We start from the raw sequence: 14,835 nt of genomic DNA on the forward strand, positions 1-14,835 counted from the left end.
AATAGTTTAATAACACTTTAAAAGTTGGAGCCAAATCAATCTCACGTTGAACCAGGGGATGTTTGTTTTTAGGCTTTTATTAAGACATTGTGACAGGTATATTATATGAAGAAAATATCAATGCAAAAAGCCTGTGCTACAAAATAAAGAGCATTTCAACTTGTCTATTAAGTGTCTTGCAAGCACAAAGTCTTAGTAGACATGGACACAGGCTGGAAACATGCCTGAAATGTTGTAGTTCTTGATTTGCAAACCCGTGTTTGAAGGTAACGAGGCTCAATGGCAGTAGCAGAGTATCACCATAAACACACAGAACTGAAGACAAGTCATATTGGACTCAAAGTATTGACTGTTTCTCTCTCCCTACAGCCGTTTTCAGAGTTGCTGAGTTTCTCCAGCCCTGTCTGTTTTTAAATCACAGTATTACGTGCGCAATAAGCACAACTTTGTTGAAATTGAAAAGTGATATTGGTAACACATACATTTGCAAGTTCAAATAAAATTCTTCTATCCACCATTTTCATCTAAAAGTGCTTAGGTAGTGCAAAGGGGTTTCATATGATCAATTAGACCTTGTTAAATCTTAACTACATTTACTGGCTAATATTGTATTTATACCATTCGATTGTATTATCACAACTAGCCCCAACCATCAATTTCCTGCGATCTGAATGAGACATTATCATATCAAATTATTATAGTGATTCTCATCATACATGGATCTAAAAACAAATTATACCATAGGATGAATGAGTTAATGAGCAGACTATTTTGTGCTGGAGATGACAGAGGGAGTAGTGAATTGCTACAGAAGACTACTGTCATTTTGTTTTAAGATTGTTTAATAGCTGGAGAATGTGCAGTATGATCTTATTTAAGGAAGGATGAAACACATTGAAAGCAGTTCAGAGAAACTTTACGAGACTAATACCTGGATAGGTGGATCTGTCTTATGAGGAAATGTTGGACAGGTTAGACTTGAATGAAATACATAAGATCCTAAGGCATGGTAGATATGGAGAAGACATTTCTGTTTATGGGAAAAACCTAGAACTGGGGGTCACCCATTGTAACAGAGACGAGGTAATTTGTTTTCGTTGAAGGTCCTGTACTTTGCTGAAAGCAGAGACTTTGATTATTTTTTAGAGGTGAATAGGTTCTTGCTAAGGGTAAAATGTTCTCTTGGGTAGGTGGGTATATACAATCAGAATAGCCATGATTAATAAATGGCAGGGCAGTCTTGAGAGGCTGAATAGCCTGCTCCTGCTTCTTGTTCCTGTGAAATCTGACATACATTGTTTTAGTGAACCTGATTTCCAGTTAATGACATTTAGTTAATGATCTGTCTTGAACCATTTGGCAACTATGCTAAATCCACAACTAAACTAATTGGACTTTTAACAAACTCTTGAAAATGGCAGGATTAATTCATTCTTCATGTTTTTGACATGGTTCTGGGTCTTGATTTGTCATGGGAAACTTGCAAACTTGTTGAAACATTGTAGGATCGTTATAAGTAGAACTGGAAAAAAATCCCTGGACTTGGTTGAAAGGACAGGTATGATGGTTTTAATTTTGTAAACATTACATCCAAAGAAAGAGTGAGTATTTTTTATCTCCCTTTTGTTTCAGCTGTCGAGATTAGTTAGGGCTCCACCATTTGATCTGCTGGTTCAGGACAGAACAAATACCCATCCCAGATGACAATAGCTTGCATAGCTCTTTAATTTTGATCACGTTATTTCTTCTGTAAGGCTAATTGTCCTTTAAATTACATCACATTAGTGTTGCTGATCCTGAATTCAGTCAGAACTACAGTATCAATGCAAAGAATTTGGACTGAATGGGGGTTGTGAAGAGGTGTGGTGCTGTTATTAGGTTTGCATTTAGTGCCACATCTCAGTTTTTCAGGCTGCTGTCAAATTGCAGACAGGCCAAGATTCTGATGAAAGATCGCAGACCCAAAATATTAAATTTGTTTTGCACTCCACTGTTGCTGCCGGATCGCAATTGTTGTAGTGGTTTTGTCTTTATTTCAATATTTGCAGATTAGCATTACTTTTCCATTGCTGAACTATCTAAATCTTTCACATTGGAAGGAGAGAACAAACTTGAATCACTAATAGAACTTGAAAGCAACTACATATTCAAAAGTGCAGCCTTGGTTCTTTGAATTAAATGTAAATGGCCGTAGGAGAGAGCATCATCTATTGCAAAGGGAAGTTAATGTAAATGTGTCATAGCACCCATCTAGGGATTGTTCTGTATTCACCTTTGTTGGTTTTCTGTTTCTTTGTCCATGCTGTCTGGTCCTGTTGGTGCCTTAGATGAATCCTGTCACTGTGGCAGAATTCATCTAAGGTACCAACTGTAGGTGTTCTTTGTTTGTTTATCACAATAGAAGTGATTTGCCTTTTGAAGTTTTCCTTCTCACACTGAACTAGAGTTTTGTCATGCTAAGAACATTACCATTATCACCTATTTTTGTCATCCAGAGAGGTGACTTTCCAGCAAGGGTTTCAGCCATAAAAATATTTCAATGTGTGAGTGTGTGTATATGTCTACTAATGACAAATGAAGCTTTTTTCTGTTCCTTGCTGAGAGATTCACCAGTGATTCTATAGGCCATAAAGATAGAACAATGTTTGCAGAGGACTAATCCAATAAAATAGCAGAATACCTTTTAATAGCTTTAAACTGAATTCTGCAGCTCTACATATCTCTATATTTTAAAATATGTTTTGAGAGTGACTTTACATATCTGCACTGCCAGCTTGAAAGCAACATATCAGAAATCCAAGCATGTGCTACTGAATGATTTTGTTTCCACTATTGAAAATAATTTTATTTTATTTATATTATTATCTTTATATTTTATAAAGTCTTTTATTTATATATTGTCTTTAGTTAGATATCATCATCCAAGCTAAAGAACAGGCAATAATTTTCCAAAATATGTCTGGATTAGATTTTCCTAAAATCTTGAAGATATTTCTATTGAACAGGAATACAGTAATGATAGACTAAAGTTGTACACAGGCACAGGAAAGAGTCTCTTAGTTCTCTCGTAGTGTTTTATGAGGAGCTGCTAAATGGGCAAAAAGAATTAAAATTATTCATTGGATGTATGTAATCCTAGATTTATTGTCCAGCCCATAGTGATTGTATAACTTTGTGATTAACTGGACTGTTTTGAGCAATACAGTCTACCAAATCCAGTAGACATGCACTTAAACAGTATTGATTGGGGATAAAGGGTTTCCTTCTGCAAACAGTAATAGAAGGCCTTTTGGTTTTTTTATGATGCCTCAGAATCTTTCAATGTAACTTTTCTGCTTTAATTATGAATGCTAAATGGAAGTCAAATTTTTCAGCTTTGGGTAGTGTGATTATCGCCTGCTAATTCATTATCAGAATCATTATAGTGGCAATAACTTGCATTCACATAATTCCATTGATATAGTAAAGTATCCCAGGAGGCTGAGGAGATGGGAACTGGAATGATGTGTGTATGCTCCGCAGTTAATTTATTGGAGGGAATTATTGATATTCACAATCTAGACGTCTTCTGAAATATAAACTTTTTGTCAGCTCAAACTTTTTTAGCTGGAGGAATTCAGCAGGTCTGGCAGCATAGAGTCATAGTCATAGAGATGTACAACATGGAAACAGATCCTTCAGTCCAACTTGTTCATGCTGACCAGATATTCCAACCTAATCTAGTCCCATTTGCCAGCACTTGACCCATATCCCTCTAAACCCTTAATATTCATATACCCATCCAGATGCGTTTTAAATGTTGTAATTGTACCAGCCTCCACCACTTCCTCTGGCAGCTCATTCCATACATGCACTGCCCTCTGCATGAAACAGTTGCCCCTTGGGTCCCTTTTACATCCTTTCCTCCTCACCCGAAACCTATGCTCTCTAGTTCTGGACCCCAACCTACCCCAGGGAAAAAGCATTGTCTATTTATCCTATTCGTGCCCCTCTTGATTTTATAAACCTCTGAGGTCACCCCTTAGCCTCTGATGCTCCAGGGAAACAACCCCAGCATATTCAGCCTCTCCCTATGTTCCAAATCTTCCAAACCTGGCAAAATCCTTGTAAATCTTTTCTGAACCTTTTCAAGTTTCACAACATTCTTCCGATAGGAAGGAGACCAGAATTGCACGCAATATTCCAAAAATGGCCTAACCAATGTCCTGTACAACTTCAACATGACCTCCCAACTCCTGTACTCAATACTCTGACCAATAAAGGAAAGTATACCAAATGCCTTCATTATCCTATCTACGTGCAACTCGTATTTTCAAGGAGCTATGAACCTGCACTCCAAGGTCTCTTTGTTCAGCAACACTCCCTAGGACCTTACCATTAAGTGTATAAGTCGTGCTAAGATTTGTGTTCCCAAAATGCAGCACCTCGCATTTATCTAAATTAAACTCCATCTGCCATTTCTCAGCCCATTGGCCCATCTGATCAAGATCCCACTGTAATCTGAGGTGACCTTCTTCACTGTCCACTACACCTCCAATTTTGGTGTCATCTGCAAACTTACAAACTATACCTCTTATACTCACATCCCAATCATTTATATAAATGACAAAAAGAAGTGGACCTCATAGAGATGTATAGCACGGAAACAGACCCTTCAGTGCAACTCGTCCATGCTGACCAGATATCCTAACCTAATCTAGTCCAATTTACCAGCACTTGGCCCATATCCCTCCAAACCCTTCTTACTCATATACCCACCAGATGCCTTTTAAATGCTGTAATTGTACCAGCTTCCACCACTTCCTCTAGCAGTTCATTCCACACACGCACCACTCTCTCTGTGTGAAAAAGCTGCCCCATCGGAGGGTCGGTGTGGACTTGTTGGGCCAAAGGGCCTGTTTCCACACTGTAAGTAATCTAATCTAATCTAATCTCCTACTAGATTTTCCCACCCCAGGGAAAAGAGCTTGTCCATTTATTCTATCCATGCCCTTGATAATTATATAAACCTCTATAAGGTAACGCCTCACTTTCCGACACTCCAGGGAAAATAGCCCTGCTCTATTCAGCCTCTCACTATAGCTAAAATCCTCCAATCCTGGCAACATCCTTGTAAATCTTTTCTGAATCCTTTCAAGTTTCACAACATACTTCCAATAGGAAGGAGACCAATAAAGGAAAGCATACCACTATCCTATCTACCTGCAATTCTACTTTCAAGGAGATATGAAGCTGCACTCCAAGGTCTCTTTGTTCAGCAACACTCCCTAAGACCTTATCATTAAGTATATATGTCCTGGTTTGATTTGCTTTTCCAAAATGCAGCACCTCACATTTATCTAAATTATCTCCTGAGCCCAATGGCCCATCTCCTATGTTCACATCCAAATCATTTATATAAATGATGAAAAACATTGGACCCAGCATCGCTCCTTGTGGCATACCACAGGTCACAGGCCTCCAGTCTGAAAAGCAACCCTCCACCACCATCCTCTGTCTTCTACCTTTGAGCCAGTTCTGTATCCAGATGGCTAGTTCTCCATGTATTTTATGAAATCTCACCTTGCTAACGAGTCTCCCATGGGGAACGCCTTACTGAAGTCCATATAGATTATGTTGACTGCTCTGCTGTCATCAATCCTTTTTGTTCTTCAAAAAATTAAATCAAGTTTGTGAGACATGATTTCCCACGCACAAAGCCATGCTGACTATCCTTAATCAGTCCTTGCCTTTCCAAATACATGTAAATCCTGTCCCTCAGGATTCCCTCCAACGTCTTGCCCACCACCGATGTCAGGTTCACCGGTATATAGTTCCCTGGCTTTTCCTTGCCACCTTTCTTAAATAGTGGCACCATATTTACCACATCAACCTCCTGTCTTCTGGCACCTCACCTGTGACTATTGATGATACAAATATCTCAGAAAAGGGTCCAGTAATCACTTCCCTAGCTTCACACAGAGTTCTAGGGTACACCTGATCAGGTCCTGGGGATTTATCCACTTATGCTTTTGAAGACATCCAGCACTTCCTCCTCTGTAATATGGACATTTTTCAACATGTCACCATCTATTTTCCTACAGTCTATATCTTCCATGTCCTTCTCCACAGTAAACATTGATGCAAGATACTCATTTAGTATCTCCCCCTTCTCCTTCGGCTCCACACATAAGCTGCCTTGCTGATCTTTGAGGGCCCCAATTCTCTCCCTAGTTACCCTTTTGTCCTTAATTTATTTATAAAATCCCTTTGGCTTCTCCTTAACCCTATTTTCCAAAGCTGTCTCATGTCTCCTTTTTGCCCTCCTGATTTCCCTCTTAAGGATACTCCTACTGTGTTTATACTTTTCTAAGGATTCATTCAATCTCTTCTGTCTATACCTGATGTATGCTTCCTTCTTTTTCTTAACCAAACCTCAATTTCTATAGTCATCCACCATTCCCTATACCTACCAGCCTTTCCTTTCACCCTAACAGGAATATACTGTCTCTTTTCTCTTGTTATCTCATTTCTGACGGCTTCCCATTTTCCAGCTGTCCCTGTACCTGCGAACATCTGCCCCCAGTTCTTGCCTAATATCGTCAAAATTAACCTTCGTCCAATGTAGAACTTCATCTTTTAGATCTGGTCTCTCCTTTTCCATCACTATTTTAAATCTAATAGAATTATGGTCTGCTGGCCCTAAAGTGCTCCCCCACTGCCTTATTTCCCAAGAGTAGGTCAAGTTTTGCACCTTCTCTAGTAGGTACATCCATGTAGTGAATCAGAAAATTTTCCTGTACACACTTAACAAATTCCTCTCCATCTAAACCCGTAACACTATGCCAGTTCCAGTCTGAGTTTGGAAAATTAAAATCCCCTACCATAACCGTGGGCGGCACGGTGGCACAGTGGTTAGCACTGCTGCCTCACAGCGCCAGAAACCCGGGTTCAATTCCCGCCTCAGGCGACTGACTGTGTGGAGTTTGCACATTCTCACCGTGTCTGCATGGGTTTCCTCCCACAGTCCAAAAATGTGCAGGTTAGGTGAATTGGCCACGCTAAATTGCCCGTAGTGTTAGGTACAGCGGTAAATGTAGGGGAATGGGTCTGGGTGGGTGCGCTTCGGCGGGTTGGTGTGGATTTGTTCGGCCGAAGGGCCTGTTTCCACACCGTAAGTAATCTAATCTAATCATAACCATCCTATTATTCTTACGGATAACTGAAATCTCTTTACAAATTTGTTTCTCAATTTCCCTCTTGACTATTAGGGGGTTCTGTAATACAATCCCAATAAGGTGATCATCCCTTTCTTATTTCTCAGTTCCACACAAATAACTTCCCTGGACATATTCCCAGGAATATCCTCTGTCAGTATAGCAGTAATGCTGCCTTCTGGAACATTAAGCTACCAGTCCTGACCATCTCTGGGCTAAGTTTCTGTGATTGCAATGATATCCCAGTCCCATGTTCCTAACCATGCCCTGAGTTAATTTGCCTGACTTGTTAGGCTTCTTGCATTGAAGTAAATGCAGTTTAATTTATCAGTCCTACCTTGTTCTCTGCTTTGTTCCTGTCTGTCTTGACTGTTTGACTCGCTCCCTTTCCCAACGAAACCAGTCTCAGATTGATGTCTTTCCTCACTATTTTCCTGAGTCCCACTCCCCCACCTTACTAGTTTAAATTATCCCGAGGAGTTCTAGCAAATCTCCCTGCCAATATATTAGTCCACTTCCAATTCAAGTTCAATCCGTCCTCCTTGCGCAGATCGCTTCTACCATATAAGAGATTCCAATGTTCCAAAAATGTAAACCCTTCTCCCCTGCGCCAGTTCCTCAGTCATGCATTCATCTGCTCTATCCTCCTATTCTTACCCTCACTAGCTCATAGCACTGGGAGTAATCCAGATATTACTACCCTCAAGGACCTTTTTTTTAAATTCCTGCCTAACTTTCTATATTCTCCCTTCAGAATCTCAACCTTTTCCCTTTCTATGCCATTAGCTCCAATGTGTACAATGGCTTCCTGCTGGTCTCTCTCCCCTTTGAGAACATTCTGCACCTTCTCTGTGACATCCTTGATCCTGCAACCAGGGAGGCAACACACATTCTGATTTTTCACTGTTGGCCGCAGAAACGTCTGTCTGTGCCTCTGACTAGAAAGTCCCCTATTACAGTTGATTGCTTGGAACACAACATATTCCTCATTACTTTGGAGTCAGTCTCGATAGCAAAAACTTGGATGTATGTGCTACATGCCCCTGAGAGTCCATCACCCCATAAATTTTCCAAAATAGCAAGCTTGTTTGAAATGGGAATAACCACAGAAAACTCCTGCACTATCTGTGTACCCCTCCTACCTTTTCTGTAGTTAACCCATCTATCTGATTTTATCTGTAGCTTTTCTGCCTTCCTATAACTGCCATCTATCATATTCCCTAGCTCTTGTAAATTCCTCTCAATGCCACTCAAATCAATCCATGTGATCTGATAGGATTTGCAACCAAAGACACTTCCTGCAGACATAATCATCAGTAACATGGAAATTCTCTCTAAACCTCCACATCCAACAGGAAGAGCACATCACTCTACTAAAGGCCAACTTTCCTTCTTCACAATCTACAGACCCAGAAGATAGCACTATCCTTTTGCTCTAAAAAAGTGTTCCTTTAATTCTCGTCGTTTATATTTTTAAAATATAATCAAGAGACAGATCTCCCTAAAACATATAATCAAGAAAGGACCCACTCTACTCACTATTGGAGACTTACAACAAAGCTTAAAAGCTATGCATGTATCTGTTCCTATGCTGTGAGCTCTCCCACACAGATTCTTACAAGGTCAGCTGTGAATTTCGCTGTTTGTTAATTATTTTCTAGATACACTCCAATGTCCAGAGATACATGAACTCAAACAGCAAAGGAAGTAACTGTGCAGATTAACTGCTGTGTCAGTTAGCAGTGTAGGTTTCTTTTTCTCTCTCCCTCACTGACCATGTGGTTGCAGCCTTTTGTCTGTCTTTCTCCTTTTTTAAAAGTGCTGTTGTTTTGATCTTTTTCCCCCAAAGTTCCCAAACAAAGCAACAGCATATAAAACAGTAGTTACTGCTCCTCGGATTGAAGGAAATCGCCTCCAATGACGGAAATACCTCAAAAAAGGAGCAGCTCTTACAGCCACAATTTTATCCCATCCTCCATCTTGGATTGTGAATTGCACTTGCTGACTAATACCTGTGTGAGAATACAAACTGATCTTATTTTATAATTTGCAGATCATGAAAAGCTGTCTGCTTTGAACAGGTAGAAATTTAGTGTTGATGCAGAGAAGAGGCCCAGTGGAATAGCATTTAAAGGTTTATATCAAATGCACTGTCTAAATTTTGCTTTACAGTGTTGCTCTGTTTTTTGCATTTACAATTTTTTATGACTTAAAACTGAACTTATACATTTGACTGTAGATTTTAATCTATTCTTATTCACACAATGCTTAGTGCTTTGGAAAACTTTATTGTAAAGCTGCTTTAAGTGCTAGATTAACACACTTGACTAGAAGAGGTTAATGACTGCATTCAAACAGTAGACATATTCCACTATTGGAGGGAAGTGCTGCATTGATTGATTTTTCATTGGGATACTGTTGTAGGTAATACTATTTATTTTCCGTACTTTCATCTCAGTAACCCTAAATCCAATATTGTATTTGTTGTTCCTACAGTTTGCCCATGGAAACACAAGATAATTTATGTAATGTACCTTATATTTAAAAACAGAACAAAACTATGTTGGAAATATTGAATCCATAATAGTGAATGTTTTAATTCCCATGAACTGAATTCATTCTCTTCATTATATCATGTAGTAACTATAGGATAAGGCTATTAACATACCTTTTGTTGATTTACAGGTTGCAAAAGTGGAGTATATAAGGCGCAAGCCCAGATTAAAGGAGGTTATAGTGAGGTTAGAAGAGCACCTGGAATGTATGTGCACATTACTACATTCTAATTCAGAATACAGAGAACATGAAGGTACTTGACTGCATCCAAAGTGCTTTGGTTTATCTGTGTTTAGTGTTATTGTGAAAGTGCCTTAGGATGTTTTGCTATGTTAAAGGTGCTTTTTAAAGAGATGTTGTTGTTATTAAACTATTTAGCATTATTAAACAGTACATTTGGCAATATTAAAATATAATTTGCAGTTTCTTCAGCAGATGCATTCTAACATTGTTAAATTCTTACTGATAGAGTTGCTACAATTGGATGACCAGACTACTTAGTTTTTAAGGTCTGTCTTGCAATTGCTAAATTGTAAACCAGATAGTAGGTCTTCATCTTTAGTATGGAGACCTACAAATCATCCCTCATTTGATCATCTTAGCAATCATTTGGAAGTTGAAGCCTTGAAATTGGAATGATATTTTGTGAAATCACTAGCAGACATTAATGTGTTTGTTTGAGTGTTATTAGTATGCTGTTTTATTGAGGACTAAAGTTAAACAGAATCAATATTTTTGAAATAAGTTTTTTGCAGTTATTTTGATCAACCATGTTATGACATTTCCAGAGCAGGTTGATCTTGAATCAAGACCTTCTAGCCCAGAGTAAGAGGTTTTGTAAGAACAAGTTAATGTTTGAAGCATTAAGCTTCTTATTATCCACAAAAGCTGATGCAGGAACAGGATTGGTCGCTTCAGCCAGTTGAGAACTTTTGTCAACCAACTCTTTAATCCCCATTTCCTGGTTCCTGTCCATGTACTTTGATAATCATACTCCCTTTTGATATTACACTGACTTTCAGAGTCACTGTATTTCACGTTTTTCTAACTCTAAAGTTTTTTTGATCCAGACCTGCTCTTAGCCAGCTTAGTTCAAGACTTAACCACTGCTAATAGTTAAAAGGCTTATTGAACAAAGTAAGTAAGATAGGAAAGTGATAAAATTGATTTTTAAAAAATTGAACTTCTTAAAATTGAGTTGAATAACTCTGAGCTACTATACACGTGCACTAATTCTCTTGTTGAAATTATTCTTCCTTCCAATAAGTCGAGCCTCCTGCCCCTTCATCAGTTTGAGACTGAACAAAAAGATGGTAACCCTGCATTTAGTGGTCAATGAAGTATGATAAAGCTGCTGAGTTAGTAAGATTGTGATCTGTTTTTGGCTAGAAACAGCTCCAGTACTTGTTTCTATCTGTATAAATTCCAACACAAGTGCATTTTCTTAGGGCCTTTCACCAGCCCAAAGCGCTTTAAAGGAAGAAATAGTGAAAAAATTAAAAAACGGAAGCGTAAAAAGTTAATACTGGCACCTGACAAGGATGTGTTTCCAACATAAAAGCTCTGGGATGCATTCAGGTAGGACCTGCTGTGCTGATAACTGATATCAGCCTGCATAAATCATCAGCAAAATTAATAATCAGATGCTATAATTTAACACAATCACATTCCAGTTTGTAGCACATATCACCTTGAGATTGGGTAGAAATGATTTTTTGATGGGCTTGATTGATTCTGCCTTTGGGGAGTTATGCTTCCTGAAGCTGATCACTGCTGGATGTTTCACACCTTCACTGCTTATTTTACCTTTCACTGATTTGAAGGGCATGCACCTGCACAATCCTAGCCTGACCTTTTCCTGCACTATTGCTGATTGTTGACTGCTTGATTTCTTGTACAAATCTCAATGACTTGCCCTGTGTGAATTGATTTTGTGTGAAACGACTGCATCTTTATAACTTTGTTTGTTTATAAATGCATTTTGTGTTCATGGTTAGATCAAACGAAATATTTTGTCTGAATAAGTAAGGTTCCTCAGTCGTTCTCACCTCACACTACCCTTACTCATTTATTTACTGTTATCTTCTTATTTATGATTCCACTTTTGGCTACTTCAGCCAGGTGGTGGTAGGCCTGTTTACATGAAGGATATAACAGGCAAGTTTCAATCTGTTCCCATTTCCTTCGCGTATGTAAGGGGGCCCTTTGGATAACAGTCAGGTCAGAAATGGAAACGTAAGTTCCTCTCAACACTTTAGCCCAGAAACACAGGAGCAGTTTGTAATGCCGTGCTACTCTGACTAAACTGAGCACTGGCAAGGAAGTTTCAGGGCTATGTGATTTAATACGTTGAACGGTGCCTTTATCCACTGGAGAATTGGGAGTGCTACTGAGCAATCCATATGCGGAAGTGATGATTGTGGACTGAATGGAATGCTCAGTTGCTGAGGCGATGATTACCAAACACCATTTAGTGCCGAGCTTGATAATTGGCTGCTCTGCAAATCTTTGTTTTAAAATAAATCTTGTATCTGTGCAGTGTCGTGCTGCAGTTGCCTTTCCTCCAGTTACTTGATTGGACACTGTTCCTTTAACCATTTACTTCTCAGAGCATTATCATTTTGGACTCCAGTGTCACTAATATTGTGCTATTTTTGATTATAACATCTGAGTCCCAAAAATGTCACCGGTTTTAAGCTGTACCTCACAGTATTCACCCCAACCCAAACTATCCCAAATGTTATTCTGGATCTTGCGTGAGCCAGTCTTAACAGGGCTGATATCTTCTCAGTTTGTCCTTGTATTGGACAGAGGAAATTCAGCAGGATTGTGGTTTTTTTTTGTTATTTATTCCTGGGATATGGGCATTGCTGGCTAGAACAGCATTTGTTGCCCATTCTTAGAGGGGCATTTAAGAATCAACCACGTTTTAGTGTATCGGAAATCATATGTAGATTAGACTAGACCACATAAGGATCATTAGTGAATCAGATGAGTTTTTACAACAATTAGCAGGGGTTACATGATCGCAAACTTCTTCTTTCATGACTTTTATTGAATTCAAGTTTCACTGTCTGTTGTGGTATGATTCAAACCAATGTTCCCTGAACTTGAACCTGATGTTCTTGTTTAATAGTCCAGAGACATTATCACTTTTTCACGACTTCTCCAAGATAGTATTTCGACCTAAGTCCCCTCTGATTTTTTTCCCTGCATGGACTTCAGAGGTTCCTGGGTGTCAGCAACTGGAAGTCAATATATTGGCACGTCGATAGGTGTGTGCAGACCCTCAGCAACTGCACAGTGTAGTCCCGACCACGAGTCAGGGATTACTGCTTAAAATTATATGTTCAGAACTTGAGCAGGGATAGAATTTGTCTCAACTGAATAGGTCCTTAATGGTGAATTGCTGGCAGCAGTTTGCTTTCTTCTAACTATATACAGCTGAAAGACCTATTTGGAACAGGAGTTGGAAGCAAATTGAGTGGAGATGAACAGTTACACACTCGTGTTGGTTTAATGTTGATATCCGAAAAGCATATATCTGTGCACAATCCTTCAGCTATGTACGTTTGATTGCACAAAAGAAGCTTGCTAATTATATTTTTAAACAAGTGGTTGAAACTTACAACATGATCTGCTGTTAACTGATTGTTCTGTTTGCGATCATCAAATTCCTTTACTACAATGCCTACACATGTGGGCTTGAATGAGTGATTTGCCAAGAAAACATTAGCAAAGACTTTGACATTAAGATGTCACTCTCGATTTAATAAACCACAATGTACACTAGACCCATTTCATACTGTGCTCTAAAAAGGATTGATTGCTTGCTATTTACTTAAGATGCAGTATTGCTGTTATTTATGTTTAATTTTCCTTTTCTTGCAGATGTGAGGTGAAAATAAGCTACATGAGGACTTACAGTGGGGGGCATGCACATACATCTCTTTTGTTACATGCCAAAAGCCTATTGCCAAAGGTGCTTTTTCTCGACTGTTATTTTCCTTTGCCCTCATTAGAACTGTTTTCCCAGCAAATTGAAAATGGACAAAAAAAACTGTCTTAATTCCAAGGCAATCAGGAGGAATATTGTGGAATGAGACTGCTCAGTGAACTGACGGGAGGCATCTTGATGTTTTATATACATTGAAAAAAAAGGCATTCAAATACATGGCAAGAATGTCTAAAATGCTGCTGAAAGGACATGGTTTCAAGTGAATGGAGAACATATAATGAAGAACTTTTAAAAATGGTGCTGTTGATTAATAGGCTGTGTCTCCGTAAAGCCTCAATGGGACTTAACACAAATGAGAGGCACGGACCATTTGAGAAGCCTCTGCCAGTACTTTCTTTTCCAGAGCTTATCCACAAGACTGTGGGGCAATCTTGCACATTGTTCTTGTTTTAATATGAACTACGCAGTTCCTTCAGAGGGGATCGGGTGGGGAGCCTTGAAGACGGATGTTGAGTTTATTCTCGCACCATTGAGTGTATATTAAGCTTGCTTCTACTGTATTCTTTTTAATGTTTTATTATTCTGTGGACTACTTGTATATTTTATTGCATTTAGGAGACTGCAGGTATGACTTTCCAGCATATCATTGATTTATTTTACTGGAAGAATATGATCTTTAACCAAGCTGTTCAGAAAATTGTGTTCTTGTAAAATAAAATCCCAGTCTTTTCAATATGTTCCTTTCTTTCCCCTCCTTTCTAATTTAAAGCATTTTAAGTAAAATTATTTTGCATTAATAAATGATACAAAAAGCTGGAAAATAACATTTATTTCTGGTCTGTACAGTCTGAAAATGTTTTTTTTGCCTGTTAGTAATAGCACATTTTTGTGAATTCCATCTTTTGAAGGAAAAGCATTTTCAAACTTTTATTTCACATGTGTGATTGTCTGAAATGGTCAAGAGTATATATGGCAATGGGAACTATAAAAATATGGACAGTGAGCTCGACAAGAAAACCTGATGTTCTACGAGAAAACCTGATCTTTTTAAAATATGTGGTCACAATAATAATTAAACTTCTGAATATATTCAAGAAAGTAGTGCTGTGATTTCCAAAAAGAGTA

At 38.6% G+C, this 14,835-nt stretch overlaps 1 protein-coding gene across 2 annotated transcripts in view; it reads left to right on the plus strand.

Moving 5' to 3' along the window:
• The window catches only part of LOC122560577 (platelet-derived growth factor subunit A-like), a 36,562-nt gene extending 22,031 nt beyond the window's left edge, over positions 1-14,531 (plus strand). The window contains exons 5-7 of one of the 2 annotated variants that reach the window (XM_043711349.1): positions 9,882-10,005; positions 11,201-11,330; positions 13,644-14,531. In XM_043711349.1, the coding sequence (XP_043567284.1) occupies positions 9,882-10,005; positions 11,201-11,310 (234 nt within the window). In that variant the 3' untranslated portion in view covers positions 11,311-11,330; positions 13,644-14,531. The remainder of the gene's footprint in view (positions 1-9,881; positions 10,006-11,200; positions 11,331-13,643) is intronic. The other variant, XM_043711350.1, reaches the window with a different exon arrangement.
• The last annotated feature ends 304 nt before the right edge of the window (positions 14,532-14,835 follow it).

Source organism: Chiloscyllium plagiosum, chromosome 21, assembly GCF_004010195.1.
Source record: "Chiloscyllium plagiosum isolate BGI_BamShark_2017 chromosome 21, ASM401019v2, whole genome shotgun sequence".
In the NCBI taxonomy this organism is placed as follows: domain Eukaryota; kingdom Metazoa; phylum Chordata; class Chondrichthyes; order Orectolobiformes; family Hemiscylliidae; genus Chiloscyllium; species Chiloscyllium plagiosum.